Raw genomic sequence first — 14,585 nt, 5'->3', positions numbered from 1 at the left:
AGGTGATAATGCCCAGCGGTCACTGCTCCCAGCTCTGTGCTCAGGGTTGCTCCTGATGCAGCAGGGTCTGAGGCAGGCCACGTGGGAGGCCAGCGCTCGAACCTCGGTCTTGTCTCCCGGTCCCCCTGGGGGCTTGAACTCTCCTGGGAGCGGTGGGCAGACAGAGGCTGGCTGCAGGCCTTGCCCTGGGGGACCGGAAGCTGATTGTCTTTTATGAAGAAAATCAGAGACAGGAGATTCAAAAGTGAGAGTTTCTGATTTTGTTTTGTTCATTTTTTGCCTGGTTTTCTAGCAACCCAGAGACAGGAAGTAAAACTTCTCCAGTGTGGCCAGGAGACGACCGTCTACACCGGCTCAGGCGGCAGCGTCTGCTCCACGCCCGTGTCCTGAGCCCCGCGAAAGGCCCTTCCCTTCAACTGCACCGACCCGGGCCGGAGCGAGAGTCGGGCGGGGAGGGCGTCTGCCTTGCCCAAGGCTGACCAGGTCCATCCCGGCATCCTGTAGGGCCCTTAGAGCCCCGTCAGGAGTGAGTCCCGAGAGCAGCGTGGCCCCGGAGCACTGCCAGGTGTGGCCCCCAAACCACCAAGATGTGAAACGCGACATTGCGCTCCTCTTCCTTCCCTTCCTTCTGCTGTTCCTTCCCTCGACCCGAGACACCGGACGCTGGCCGGGGTGATGGGGAAGAGCCGTCCCGCGCAGGGCAGGCGAGTCCTTCCTGCTGCCCTCCCGTGTCCATGATCACTCCCGACCATGCCGCGGGGCCGAGGGGGATTTGCTCCCTCCCGGCGGCTGAGGGCTGGGGGTGAGGGCTCAGCTCAGGACACTGTGCCCCCCCCCCAAGGGGTGTGCGTGTGGCCACAAGCATTTTGGCTTCCCTCCCGCTCTCTACTCTCTGCTTCTGGGAGGCGGGTGCCAGGGACTTGGGGGCGTCTCAGACGCGGCCCCGCTTGTGCCCCCACGTATCCCTGGGGGCCGGACCCCTGTGGGTTTCCATTGCCCTGAGCCTCTCACATGGCCAGGCCCGAGCCCTGAGTGCATCCTGACAGCAGAAGTTGCTCGGGAATAGCGGAACTGACCCCGGCCTGTTGCTGAAGGACCGGGAGGCCGATCAGCCCCTCGAGCGCCACCAGACATGCAGATACGCGTCGAAATTTGATGGTGAAGGCGTCCGTGTTTATGATAGCTGGAACGATCACGTGGGATAAGAGCTGAGTGTTAAAAGTAGGCAACGGGATATTCCTGGTGACTTTTCAGTATCTGGATTGCAAACCACAATCCCAAAAAAGAGGGGGGGTGAGGAAAGGGGGGGAGAGGGGGAGAGAGAGAGGAGAAAAACACCTGCTCTAGAGGAAAGCAGGGGTGGGGGGTGATGGGAGGGGGCCCGGGTCACTGGTGCTGGGAAATGTGTCCTGGTGGAGGGACGGGGGTTGGAACACTGTAGGACTGAAACCCGATCACGAAGAGCTTTGGAAGGGTGTATCAGTGATTTGATTTTTGGAATTTCACAAATAAAAATAAGAAAATGTAAATAAATGAAAGAAAGTTGTCCTGTTTGCGATGCCTGGATCGGTTCAGAATAGCCAATAAATGACATCACACACACACACACAAAATGTGTTGATGGTGGTCCCGGCCCCACACTGCTCACGCGTCCAGGCCTGGCGCCTCAGCCAACCTCCCGCACGCCAGAGGGACAGGAGCGAACAGAATGAAGACGGGCGGGTGCACTCCCTGCCTCAGTGTCCTGGGCCCACCACCTGCGGGTCGAGGGACTGGGGGTCCCTGCCTGCCACGGAGTCCCCAGCAGCTCCGCCTCAAGGAGCCCGGGCAAGGCCAGCCAGGCCTGCCCGAACCCACGGGGCGAAACGGTGGGCCCAGCACTGGGCGGGTGTGCAGGACAGGAAGCCAAATGGTTAGTGCTCGGGCCCTCAGCCTGGAGTTCGGCTGAGACAGGCGTGTTGTTCTTCCCACGCAGCTCTCACAGGGACGTGGACCCGTCCACCGACCGCGCCTCACACACTGGAGAGCACGCTTGTGGGTGCATGTGCTTCCTTCGTAGTTTGCAAGGGTGAAGTGAATGTGCCTCGCCGAGGCCCGGGCGAGGGCGCCCCCTGCTGCCAGGCGAGTGTCCTGCCACGGACTCCGCAGCCTCTGGGCCTCCCCACCGCCCGCTTGCAGGTGGAACCCCAGCCCCGGCACCAGCTTGTCTGTCCCTGTGGCTCCGGGCGCGGGGGCAGGGAGGCTGGACCGAGAGGGCCCGGCGGTAGTCGTGGTCATTTCAGGAGGAAAACAAGCACCAGAAAACGTGCTCGTGTGCTTGCCGGGAAAGGCAGGCGGGTGCCCGCTCCGCACCCCAACGGGGAGACCCTGACGCGCCCCGAGGGGAAGCAGGCGAGTGTGACGGGCAGCACCGGGTCCCCGTGGCGAACGGGATCCCCGGGAAACCAGGCAGCCGGGGCAGTGCCTAGGGGCCGAAACGGGAGATGGTGGGTGGGCGGGCGACCACCTGGAGGAGGCCCGGAGTCCGACCAGCAAGCAACCATCAGCCAACAAGACCAAGGGACACTGGTCTCCTCACCGCCACCTACTGCCTTCGGGAAGGACTGTGAGCAGGTACGGCTGAGGCAGGCGAGGGACACACAGTCACACGCTTCTGTGCCCCTGGCCACCGCGGGGTCATTGCGCTGGGAGAAGGGCGGTTCCACAGGGACCCAAGAGCGGAACGCAGCGGGAGAAGCCAAGCCCAGCCAGTCCAGCCATGCGCCCGGCTGCCATCCGGCCCTGTCCCCCGCCCCTGCTGTCCGGCACGGACCATCTACCCCCCACCCCCAACCAACAGCACCGAGGAGCCCTGTCCCGTCCCGTCCCCCCACGGGGAGCCAATGAGCAGCGCCCATGCCCCAGTAGGCAAAAGTCGAGTAACACATTTATTCCATTAAAATAGATTTACAAACAGACTGTGTAAAAGAATTCGGATTCTCTCAATAACTTACTAGTATTTACAGGAGCAAATGCGGCCCAATGGGCCCCTCAAGGGCAGGGGAGGCCTGGGGAGGCCAGGACAGCCCAGCAGTGACCCTGCGGAGAGCAGGCAACAGGCAGAGGGCCTCCCCGGGCCCCAGCCCCCGGGCTCCAGTGGGCACCAGCCCCGACCCAGGCCCCAGCGGCCCAAAAGAGGGAACCGTTTCGCCTGTCAGACGCCTACGTGTCCGGCACCCTCGTGCCTCCCGGGCCTCTTCCTCCTTCCCTCTGGCTGGCCCCAGGCCCAGTTCCCAGACAGAACATGAGAAACAGAAACGAGAGCCCCGGGGCCCGGCCCCAGGGATGCCCCGAGTCACTGCACGTGCCCAGAGCGCGGTGTCTCACATGACACACTGGCCTTGTCCCCGCCTGGCTATGCGGCCCGTGGGGGCGGGAAGGGCCTGCGCACGGGCAGAGAAGCTGCAGAGGCCCCTCTGTGCCCCCGCCCCGTCCCCGGGGTGCCAGTGGACACCAGCAGGGCTGAGGGGCCCGGCGGAGAGGGCAGGCCCGAGGGACATTCAGTCCAGGATGTCCGTCTCAAAGGGCACCAGGTGGTAGTAAGACAAGTTGGTGACGTAGGTGGCGGGGTCGTCACCGTCCTCCAGCTCCAGGGGGCAGTCGCCGTCGCTCTCAAACCTAGAACGGGAAGGTCAGAGGGGAGGCGGCGCTGACCACAGCTGCAGGAGAAGGCAGGCTTGGGGCTTCCGGTCAGCAGGGAGACGGGCCCGGCGCCCACAGTGGGGCAGCGCGTGACAGAGCCCCTCTCTCCTGTCCCTCACCCCTTCCCCGGCCCCTGCGTGCCTCCCGCCCTGGCCTCACTCACAAGCACTCGGCCGGCTCCGGGCCCCGGTGCTGGTCCTTCCCGTTCGGTAAACTGGGGTCAATGACGATCGTCTCCGTGTTTGCTAGACAGAACCCGTTGGACCTCATGATCTCTGAAAAGAAAATGAGGCGGGTGAGCCTGGAACTCTGAAGCTGGGCTGGCGCCCGTCCCTCCACCCTCCGTTCCCGGGCACAGCCTCCCCCGCCCACATTTGGGGCCAGTGTCTTCGTCCCCTCACCACTAGGGGTGTGTGTGTGTGTGTGTGTGTGTGTGTGTGTGTAGGAAGAGGTGACTTCAGGGGCCGCAGAGATGGCTCAGTGGGTAGGGCACTTCCTCTGCTCGCACTGACTCAAGCTAATTCTCCTTCCCTATGCGTCCCCTGAGCGCTTCCAGGAGTGGCCCCGGAGCACAGAGCAGGAGTGAGCCCTGCGCACCCCAACAACCCCCCCAAAAGTAAAAGTCAATTCCGATGCAACTCATCTGGAAGAAAGGTGAGGCGCCTGTTGGTGTGAAACACAGCCTGGCCCCGCCCCCTGCCCCCTGCCCCCTGCCCCCTGCCCTCCTCTGGCCCTGTGCGCAGGTCTCTTCTGGGTGCCCCGTCCCACCCTGCACTCAGGCTCCACCAAGGGCTGCGCCGTGTCCCGGGGGAGGGGCTGGAGCTGCTTCTCTTGGGAGTGGCCCGTCCCCCTCCACGGCCCGTGGACACGCAAGGCCGGCTCCTCCCTGAGCCTCCGCCCACCAGCCACCTCGGCGCCTGCCGTGGAGCTGAGCCCACCTGCCCCTCTGCACCCCCAGTCAGGGCCCGACTCTGGCCCCGCCCAGCCGTGACTAACCCCCCCCTTCTCTCATAAACAAGGGGGTTGTGGGGCGTGCAGCACACCTGAACGCCCCCACGGCTGCGCCCGGCTCCTGGCTCACGGGAGGATGCAGGAATCCCTGGCCCGCCTCCCCCATCCCTTCCCCAGGACAGGCAGAGTCTGCAGGTGGCGGGTCTTGAGACCCCAGGAACCTTTCCGGACTCCGGCTGTGGCCCAGGGCAGCATCCTGCGGCCACGGGTGCCTGGCGCCACCTGGCTGTCCCCTGCGCATCTCCCTGCCCGGAAGAGGAGGGGAGTGCAGAGGCCCATGACGACAGCAGCCAGGGCTGGGTCCCCCAAACGCCCATCCCGGCCCCGAGGATCCACAAGTCCCCGGGAGCTGTGCCCAGGGCCCTCGCCACCGTGCTGTCGCTTTCGTCCCAATCCTCTCGCTGCTGAGTCTCAGGATCCCTGCAGGCCTGGGATGGTGAGGCCGGAATTAGCACAGGAATCGAGGCACTTGCCCTGTGCATGGACGGCCCCAAGTCCAATCCCACACTGTGTACCCCAAGCACCTCCAGGAGTCGGCCCCGAGCACAGAGCCAGGAGTCAGCCCTGAGCAGAGCCGGGAGTGTTCCCTGAGCACAGAGCTGAAGTGAGCCCTGAGCACAGAGCTGGAGCCAGCTCTGAGCACAGAGAGCCGGAGTCAGTCCTGGCTCTGGCGCACAGATGCTCCACCTGCCGTGTGCGTGTCCCCGCCTGTCGGACCAGGAGCGTCACCTGAGATCCTGCCGGGGCTCTGGAAGCTGGGCTGGATGCTGCGCACCGAGTCATCCCGGAGCAGCTGGTCCAGGGGCGAGCGCTCGAAGAAGGTGAGCACCACCTCCGACCTGGAGTACTGGGGGCAGGAGGTGCCATCAGTGGCCGGGGGTGGCCGTCCCCAACACGCCCGCCCCGGGCTCAGAGGCGGCTCAGCCCCAGGGGAAAGTTCCAGGCAGCCCCAGGGGACACACAGAGGGGCCGCCAGCCCTGGAGGGGAGGACCCCCACCCGCCCGCAGCCCCAGGGAGGCCGTGCTGGGCGTGTCCTGCCCCCCCCTCCCCGGGAGCCTCCCCGCCTGCCCGTGGCCCGGCCCACCTTGCATGGCATGCCCACGATGGTGGCCAGCAGCTTCTCCACCTCGTTCAGCCGCGACTCCATGTCCTGGGCATCCCTGATGGCCAGCAGACCTGCCGGGGACAAGCGTGCGGTCAGACATGCGAGCCCGGCAGAGGCCTGGGGGGCGGGGGAGAGAGGCGGGCACAGGCCTGTGTCCCCTCCTGCCAACGCAGGGGACGCCCTGCACATGCTCCACGGGGGACCCCGGTTCAACCCTCACACAGCCCCGGCTGTGGCCCGAGGAACAAGATGGCCCAAGACGCTGGCATTCTGACGGGGCAGGGCCTGAGGACCCTGTCCTCGGGAGGGGGAGCAGGCACCGTGCAGGCCCAGGCAACCCCAAACTCCCGGGACAGGGCACCCGTGGACCCCACACCAGCCCCAGACACGCCCACGCTCCAGGAGTCACGTACGCGCAGGCCGGGAAGGGGCTGGCCCCCCACCCCACCCCACCCCAGGCAGACCCAGGGGCCGGGTGAGGGTCAAGCTCCAGGCCTGCCACAGCCCCGGGCCGCGAAAGCCTCTTTTTAGACAGCCAAGCCCCAGTGATCACGGCAGCCCTGCGGACAGCGAGGCAGGGACAGGCCAGCAAGCGTGGAGCTCAGGCGCTTGGTCACGACATGGTTGGCCGAGGGGGTCGCCCAGAGGGGACAGTCCCAAGTGTCTCCTGTCCACAGGACGGAGCCCCCCGCAGTCAGAGGCAGCCGCCGCCGAGAGCTGGGCTGCAGGACTGAGCCCGTTGCTGTGTGTGTGTGTGGGGGGGGGGGGGACAGTGGACAAAGGGGACTGAGATGACAGTGGGCAGAGCCAACACCGGGGGGGGGGGGGGGGCTCATGCGCACGGGAAGGGTCGCACAGCCCAGGGCCGCAACCTCACCAGCACAAAGTGCCGGCGCAGCCAGAGTGGGCAGCCCCAGGGTGTCTCCATCCCGACTCCCGGGATGGGGGACGCTGCGCCCCCACCCCACGGGCCACCCCACTAAGCCAGGCCAGCGCCGGCTGCTCTAGGGCTCCTTCCCAGGCTGTGAGACCCTTAGGGAACTCTGGCCAGTCTGCAGGAGAGAAGAATGATTCCCGGGCCCGAGAGCAGGGGCTGTGCCTGCACACAGCTGGTCCGGGGTCAATCCCAGGACTCTGAGACCCACCAGGAGAGAGCTGAGCACAGAAGGGTCCCCGAGCAAAGCAGATGAGGAGAGAGAGCCAAGGAAGATTCCGTGGCAGGGCCCTGTGGAACCCAGCACGGACCACTGAGTAATAAAAGCAGCTTCCTGGGGGCCGGAGTGATAGCACAGCAGGTAGGACGTTTGCCTTGCATGCGGCCGACCTGGGTTCGATTCCCAGCATCCCATATGGTCCCCTGAACACCGCCAGGGGTAATTCCTGAGTGCAGAGCCAGGAGAAACCCCTGTGCATCACTGGGTGTGACCTAAAAAGCAAAAATAGATAAAAGCAGCTTCCTAAGTTCCAAGACTGTGCCCCAGAGGCCATAGGGCACAGGGTCTGTGGAACCCGGGCACCCGACAAGGCCAGGGCATCACCGGGTGCCTTGCACGTCTTAAGCCACCCAGAAGATGGTCCCTCCTCTCTCACAAGAACTCTAGCCAGCTGTGGTGCAGGACCCCCACCTGGAGAGACACACACCAGCCCCCAAGCCCCGGGGCCTGAGTCCACGACCAGGCACGAACCTCTCACAATGCCCGGCTGCCACGGGAGAGAGGCCGAGAGAGGGACCAGCCCCCTTGTTCAGGCTGCCCGATGCCCCCCACACCACCCCGCGTGGGGCAGCCGGGGAGAGACCAGGGAACACGTTGGCACCTCGCTCCCTCCTGCACACACACGCGCACACGGGCATGTGGCTGACATGGTACACAGGTGACAAATTGCAGGGGTGACACACACGTGCACCCGGCTTGTGACGGACACGTGTCATGTTACACGGATGACATGCTACATGGGTGACACATGCACGAGGCGTGTGACAAACATGCACTATGTTACACAGTGCAGTTCTGAGCCGCACAGCCCTTCCCTGGGCACAGACATGCAGGCAGACACACACATACGTGCACTGCACACAGACGCCCGCCCTTTGCCCCCAGTCCCCTCAGCCCCCGTAGTGATGCCCACGGGTGGGGACCCACGCGAGCCCCAGGAGCCCCTGGGTCCTCCAGCGACTTCCCACAGGACAAACGAGAACGCGCCCTGCTTGCAGGCAGCGGGCACCCGGGAACGACCAGGGGGCCACCGAGGGCCTCAGGCCTGGGCCCGGCACAGTGGTCCTGGGTGACAACACTGTCCCCCACGGCTGCTCGGCCTCCTGGGGGCGGCCTCAGGGCTGTGGTTCCCACTGCGGGGGTGGCAGCCGCGACACCCTCCGGCCACGCCCGGCTGGAGCTGGGTGGGACTTGTGCCCGCTGCCTCGGGCAGGCCGCTGTGGCTTCATTCACGCTCCAGGCCCGGCTGGCTGAGGCCGCCTGGGAAAGGCTGTCGGACAGTCGCACCCCGCTCCACACGACTCCTCCCCAGGGCAGCCTGAAAAAGCAAAGACGGGCCGAGCGACGGCACGGCGGAGAGGGCGTCTGCCTTGCACGCGCCTAACCCGGGTTCGACCCCTGGCATCCCATCCATCCCCGAACACCGCAGGGAGAGATTCCTGAGTGCAGAGCCAGGATAACCCCTGAGCACCGCTGGGGGGGGGGGGGGGGTGACCCAAAAAGAAAAAAAAAAGAACTAGCAACTAAGACACAGGCAGCCTGGCTGGAGGAGACTTGGTGTCAGCACTGCCCGAGGCCAGGGGAGGGCAACAGGCAGCCACACATGCCCCGCGGCCAGCTCAGGCTCCTGGGGGTCCCCGCCGGCCCCTCCCTGCTCCAACCCAACCCGCTCTCCGCTCTCCGGAACAAGGAGGCACGCGGGGGGCTGGTGCTCTCTCGGACAGGTCACATGACTCGGCACAAACCCCCAGGCCACACACCTGCTGGCAAGCAGCACCACAGCAGACCCCGCCCCAACCCTGGCCCCTGCTGCCCTGGGACGCCCCCTGTCACCAGTCAGCCAGACCTCGAGGGACACAGCCCCCTCGCCCCGGGCCGACCCTCCCTCCCTTCCGGGGGCGTCTCGCCAAAGCCAGGACCCCAGCCCTGGCACCCTCCCCTCCCCCCCGCAGAGGTCTTGGCCGATGCAAGGGGGTGGAGGCAGAGACGGGGTCCCAGAATGGAGGCCCCCCGGTCTGCGGAAGGGGCGGGCCCCCTGTTGGCTTCCGGAGCCCCCAGCCCCCGCACCTCAGGTCCCCACAGGGAAGTGGGGTGCAGCCATGAATGCGAGCACTGTGCGTGCATGTGTGAGCACTGCACATACGTGTGAGCATGTGTGCACTGTAAGCACGTGTGTGCATGTGCTAGCATGTGTAAATGTGTGAGCACGTGTGTGAGCACTGTGCATGTGAGCATTGTGCATGTGTGTGAACATGTGTGCATGTGAGAGCACTCTGTGTGTGAGCATATGTGCATCTGTGAGCACATGTACACTGTGAGCATGTATGTGCATGTCTGAGCATGTGTGTCCGTGTACGCATTGTGCATGAGCAGTGTGTGAGCACGTGTGTCCGTGCGAGCACTGTGCATCCCACAGGCCCTGCCCGCAGCCGTAACTGTGGCTGCCCAGCAAGGCCACACAAGAGCTGCCACAGGAGACGCACAAACCTCACTCCCGCCTGCCTGCCCGGGACCCCCACGGCACCAGGGGGACTGTGAGCCCCACAGTCACGTACGCGGCCCAGCCCATGAGGACGGGGGAGACGCGGGCGGGGGGAGTGTTCGGGTGCAGGACAGTGCTCGCGGGTCACCTACACGCTCCCGGAGTGTCTGTGGCGGGACAGAGAATTCCTGGAAAACCGAGACCTGGGGGCAGGGGGGGGGATGGGGCGTCCTTCCCGCGCGGGCCAGCAGGGGGCAGCGGCACCCCGCAAAGGTCCCTTGCGGCCCGGAACTGGCGGCTTCCTAGTCGATCCCAGCACAGTGGCTCGCTCGTGGGGGCCCCGGGAGAGGCCCACCCTGACCCGTTGCAGACGGGGAAACAAGGGCTTTGGTCTGTAAAACTTGTTCTTAAATCCAGAGACATTTCAGTGCTTGGGTACACTTTGTCTCCACGTCACTGTTCTGCTCCGAGCACAGGACTCCCGGGGGGCAGAGCATGGGGGCCACTGCCCAGGCAAAGGCCCCAGGACGGACACTGGGATGCCCCTGCTCGGCCTTTTCACGGTTCCACTCAGAAATTCTCTCAGCCACAGGGGGCGGGGGCGGGGTCTGCCCACCCCCACGTATGTCTGTGTGGTCAGTGGTGCAGGCCGGGCTGTGGGCTCTCTGGGGCCGCTCGCCTGGCCCTGCCCAGCTCCTCGGAGCCCCGGGCGCCTTCCCCTGCAGCTGGGGTCACGCTCACCTCCCCAGCCTCCTCCCCTTCCTTCTTCCTCTTCCTCTCCTTCCTCCCCGCCTTCCCCTCGCTCCTCCTCCTCCCGCCCACCTGACTGGCTGAACTTTTATCTCCCGCATATTTCTGCCTTCTCTTGTTTACCAGGGAATTTTCCAGAGCCAAATCTGGGCAGCGGGAGGGAGGCAGGGAGGGGTCTGCTCCGGGCACTGCCAGTTCCGCCAGCTGGAGCACTGCTGGGCTGGCCCCGCGCAGGCCTGGGGGTACGCAGCCCACCAGGTGAGGGGACTGAGGCCTCAGGACGCAGCCGCCCGCCGAGGGCCCAGGGCATCATAAGATGTGCAGTTTCATTTGGTTCCTGGGCCACACCCGGCAGTGCTCAGGGCTGACTCACGGCTCTGTGCTCAGGAACCACTGCTGACGGGTTCAGGGAAGATTTCGCAGTGCAGGGATCAAACCCAGCTAGCCAAGCATCCTCCCTGCTGTGCTAACCCAGGGTGCAGCACCTCTGGTCCCCGTCTTTAAAGGTCAGGTGGGCTCGGTGGCCAGACGCCCCTTCCCTGAAGCTGAAGACCCTGAGCTGGCCGCCCAGTGCCACCCACATATGTCCTGGGACCACAGTCTGTGACCTCAGACACAAGACCGAGGCACGTGTCTCCCGGTCGCCCCCCAAGGATGCATGTGCAGGTCCTGTAGGCAGGGGCGATGCCTGACGAGCACTCGTGAACCCCTCAGCGACCCCCAGCCGAGTCGTGCCCAGCCCTTGCTGGGGAGGGCGACCCCGTGGGCACGAGCATCACAAGGAGAGACGCAGCCACCAGCACACGGCCACACGTGGAGGGAGAACACCGGGCAGTGGCGGGAAACCGAGGGTGTTCACGAGTCGGCCCCAGAGCTGCGTGACCCCCGAGGGCCTGAGCCACACGCGTTCCCCCAGCCTCCTGCTGCAGAGCGAAGCTGACCGGCCAGCGGCCAAGTGAGAGTGTCGCCGAGGGTGTTCACAGAGACCAGCCGGCCACTGCCCACGCGGCACGCCTCTGCAGGTCCGATCTCAGGAGAGGGACCCTCCCAGCACGGGGTCTTTGACTTAAGCAACAACGCCCCCAGGTGTGCTGGATGGAGAAGGGAAGCCCCCTCCCCGGGCTGCCATGGGCCAGGGGGGAGATGGCCCCTCCAAGGACCTCTGGGCCCAGGAAGGGGTGATGGCTGTCGAGCCGGCCTGCAGGGGGCCCCACACACTAACGGGACCCCAGAGATCCTGGACACCCCCCTGCAGAGACCCCACGGGGTAGAGTGTGGATGGATGGACCCCGCGGGGCAGAGTGGACCCAGCCTCCAAGCCTGGAGCCCAGCCATTGAGTGACCTGCCCTGCTGGAGGCCACCTTCACACGGCCACCACCAACTGCCCCTGGCCAGCATGTCCTGGACATGTGGCTGGGCCGGACGCACCTGTCACCTCCCTTCCTGCTCCCCACCCCCACCTCCGCCCACTCTGTGGCCTGCCCCAGGCCCTGTCCTCTCTGTCTACACCTCAGGACTCCAGCCCTGGCCCAGTCAGGACTCGCCGGGCACGAGGCAAGCCAGGGGCATCTCCGAGGGCTCCTGCCGGACGTCATCACTGCCTCCTCTCGGCCAGAAAAGGCAGCGGGGCCCAGAGGCCTGTGAGGGGATGGGAGGGGCGGGAGGCCAGGAAGGAGCACGGGCGGGGCTCCAGGCGCCTCTCTCCGCGTCCACACTTAGGGCCAAGCAAAGCAGCAAGGAGGGCGTTTGCCTTGCATGCAGCTGATGCGGGTTCAAGTCCTGGCACCCCGGAGCACCTCCAGGAGTAATTCCTGAGGGCAGAGCCAGGAGGAACCCCTGGCTCCTCCAGATGGGACCCCAAAACAAACAAACCAAACAGAAAGAAAACAGCACAGTCCGGGCTGCCCCTTCCCCTGAGACGCCTCCCAGGACTGCAGCCCGGAACCTCCTCCCCACTCAGCCAAAGTTCAGCGGCCCCACAGGGACTCCCCAGGGTGCAGCACCTGCTGGTGGCCGCACAGGGCTTCTCCCCTGTGTCTGCTGGGGGACAGTGATGACCCCTTCAGGCGCTTAGGTGGGTGTGGTCTGGGAACGGGGCAAGAGTTTATCTGGGGACTCAGGCGAGGGGGGGACTGGGGGGGCCTGAGGTCACTACACTCCAAAGTGCCACCAGGCTCCTGGCTCTGCAAGAGGGGGTGCCGGGTCACCTGCGGGAGGCGGGGACTCAGAAGCTCTAACCCTCCACCTGCCCGGGTCCGGCACTCCCCTCCCCTCCCCACTTCGGCTGCGCTACCTACTCCGGCCGCTGCGGGAGGGGGCGTTTCCAGTGGCCAGATGGGGTCACAAGGCCCGGGGGTGGCCTTAGCGCCTCAAACCTCACAGAGGACCCACCCCGAAGGGCGGGGACCTGCCTGCCCCCACCAGGCAAGTGACAGGCCGCGTGGCAGGCCACCGGACTCCGCGGCCAGGGCTCGGCTGGGGGCCCCGCCCAGCCCCGCGGGACCCGCCCGCCGCTCCGCCCCGCGCGGCCCGGCAGGGTGGGGTCCCTCCTGCCGAGGGGTCCCGGCAGGGACTGACGTCTTCCTTCGGAGGGCGGTCAGGGCGCCCATCCTGCGGGCCCAGGCCCCGGACCCCGATCGGGGGTGGGCGAAGCGTCCTGTGTCCCGAGCGGAGGGCAGAGGGCAGAGCTGAGACCTCGGGCGAGGTCCCTACCCGGGGTCCCCCACGCGCAACCCGCCCTGGCAAGTGCGTTTGCGCGCTTCTCGGGGGAGAGACCCTCTCCCCGCCCCTCCCCCTGCGCAGCCCCGCGCCCGGGACCCAGCCCCGCGCCCCGCCCCCAGCCCCGCGCCCCGCGCCCCGCGCCCCGCGCCCCGCGCCCCGCGCCCCGGGCCCGCACCTTGGCGCAGCGGCGCGCGCGCCAGCTCGGGCCGGCCGTCGGGGAAGGCGTCGCGGAGGCGCTGGCACAGGCGGCGCAGGTCGGCGAGGCTGCGGTGCAGGTAGAGGACGCTGCGGTCCGACCACTCGGTGCGGATCTCGAAGAACTCCTCCTCGTGCCCGCGCCGGTTCACCACCAGCCGGCGGACGCCGTTGACCCAGCAGCCGCGCACGAACATGTTGGCGAGCGACGTGCCCTCAAACACGGCCGAGGCCATGCCGGGCCGCGCGCATCGCCCGCCGGGGGCCGCCGGGGGCCGGGGCGCGTCCCGAGCCGCGTCCTCCCGGGCCGGTCACTGCCCGCAGGGGTCCAAAGCGTGTCCGGGGCCGGGCCTGTCCCGAGCCGCGTTCTCCCGAGGCCGGTCACTGCCCGCAGAGGTCCAAAGCGTGTCCGGAACCGTGTCCTCCCGGGCCTGTCCGGAACCGAGTCCGCCCGGGCCTGTCCCGAGCCGGGTCCGTCCGAGCCGGGTCCGCGCGGCCTGTCCCGAGCCGGACGAGTCCAAAGTGTGTCCGCGGCCGGGACCGTCCGGCCGGGGAGCGCGGGGCGGGCCGGGTCGGTCCGTGCGTCCGCCCGGAGCGGGGCCGGCGGGGCTGCGGGCGAGTGCGCGGGGCGGGCGCCGCGGCCCTTTATAAGGCGCTTCCCCGCCCCGGGCGTGCGGCCGTGTCCGCCCCCCGCCCGGCCCGGCCGGGGGGACGCGGGGGCCGCGCGCTCGGGACCCCGACCCGCCGCCGCCCCGCGCGCGCCGCTCGGGCAGAGCGACCCCCCGCGCGCGGACAGGGCGCGCCCCGGGGACCCCCGGGCCGGACGCCGCCGGGGACGCGGGGCGGGACGCGGGGCGGGGCCGGGCGGCGCGCCCGGACTTTTTTCTCTTTCCGTTTCTGGGGCGGCGGGAACTCTCGGCCGTGGGGGGCGGCGCGGGGTCCCCGGCTGCGGCCCCTGCCACGCGTCTCCCCCACCCCCGACCCCACGCCCAGGGGAGAGCTGAACGCGAGCGGACGCGGCGTGAGTCGTGAAGGGACGCGACAGCCCCACGGTCCCCACCTCGGGGATGATGTGTCCCGAGAGCCGCGCCCCCTTCCCGCCACCCCAGCCCGGAGTTTTTAATCCATGCTGCCCAGCACCGGGGCTGTGTTGGGTCCTGGGGTGTCAGGCGCTGGCCTTGCGCCCCCCACCGCGAATGGTCCCCCCCCCAGGAGGGATCCCCGAGCGCGGAGCCAGGAGTAAGCCCTGAACACGGCCCCGGTGGCACAAAAAAATGGAAAGAATAAATGGTCTGGTGCCAGTTTGGGGCATCTGCCTTGGATGTGCAGTTGGATCCTGTGGCGGGGACCCCCAAACACCCGCCACCATAGCCTGTGGACACCCACACACCACCGGATGCAGCTAGGTGGCCCCCAGAAGCGCT

At 67.1% G+C, this 14,585-nt stretch overlaps 1 protein-coding gene across 1 annotated transcript; it reads right to left on the bottom strand.

The window, feature by feature from the left end:
* Positions 1-2,914: 2,914 nt before the first annotated feature.
* PXDC1 (PX domain containing 1) lies at positions 2,915-13,970 on the bottom strand. Its single transcript, XM_056108527.1, has 5 exons — positions 13,142-13,970; positions 5,778-5,869; positions 5,422-5,539; positions 3,845-3,956; positions 2,915-3,657 (listed from the first exon to the last, which is right to left on the bottom strand). The coding sequence occupies exons 1-5, from the start codon at positions 13,395-13,397 to the stop codon at positions 3,540-3,542; spliced, it is 696 nt and encodes a 231-aa protein (XP_055964502.1). The 5' UTR covers positions 13,398-13,970; the 3' UTR covers positions 2,915-3,539.
* Positions 13,971-14,585: the final 615 nt, after the last annotated feature.

Source organism: Sorex fumeus, unplaced genomic scaffold (assembly GCF_029834395.1).
Source record: "Sorex fumeus unplaced genomic scaffold, SorFum_2.1 ptg000218l, whole genome shotgun sequence".
Classification (NCBI taxonomy): domain Eukaryota; kingdom Metazoa; phylum Chordata; class Mammalia; order Eulipotyphla; family Soricidae; genus Sorex; species Sorex fumeus.
Note: the sequence above shows the minus strand (reverse complement) of the source record. Positions and strands in the feature narration are given on the sequence as shown.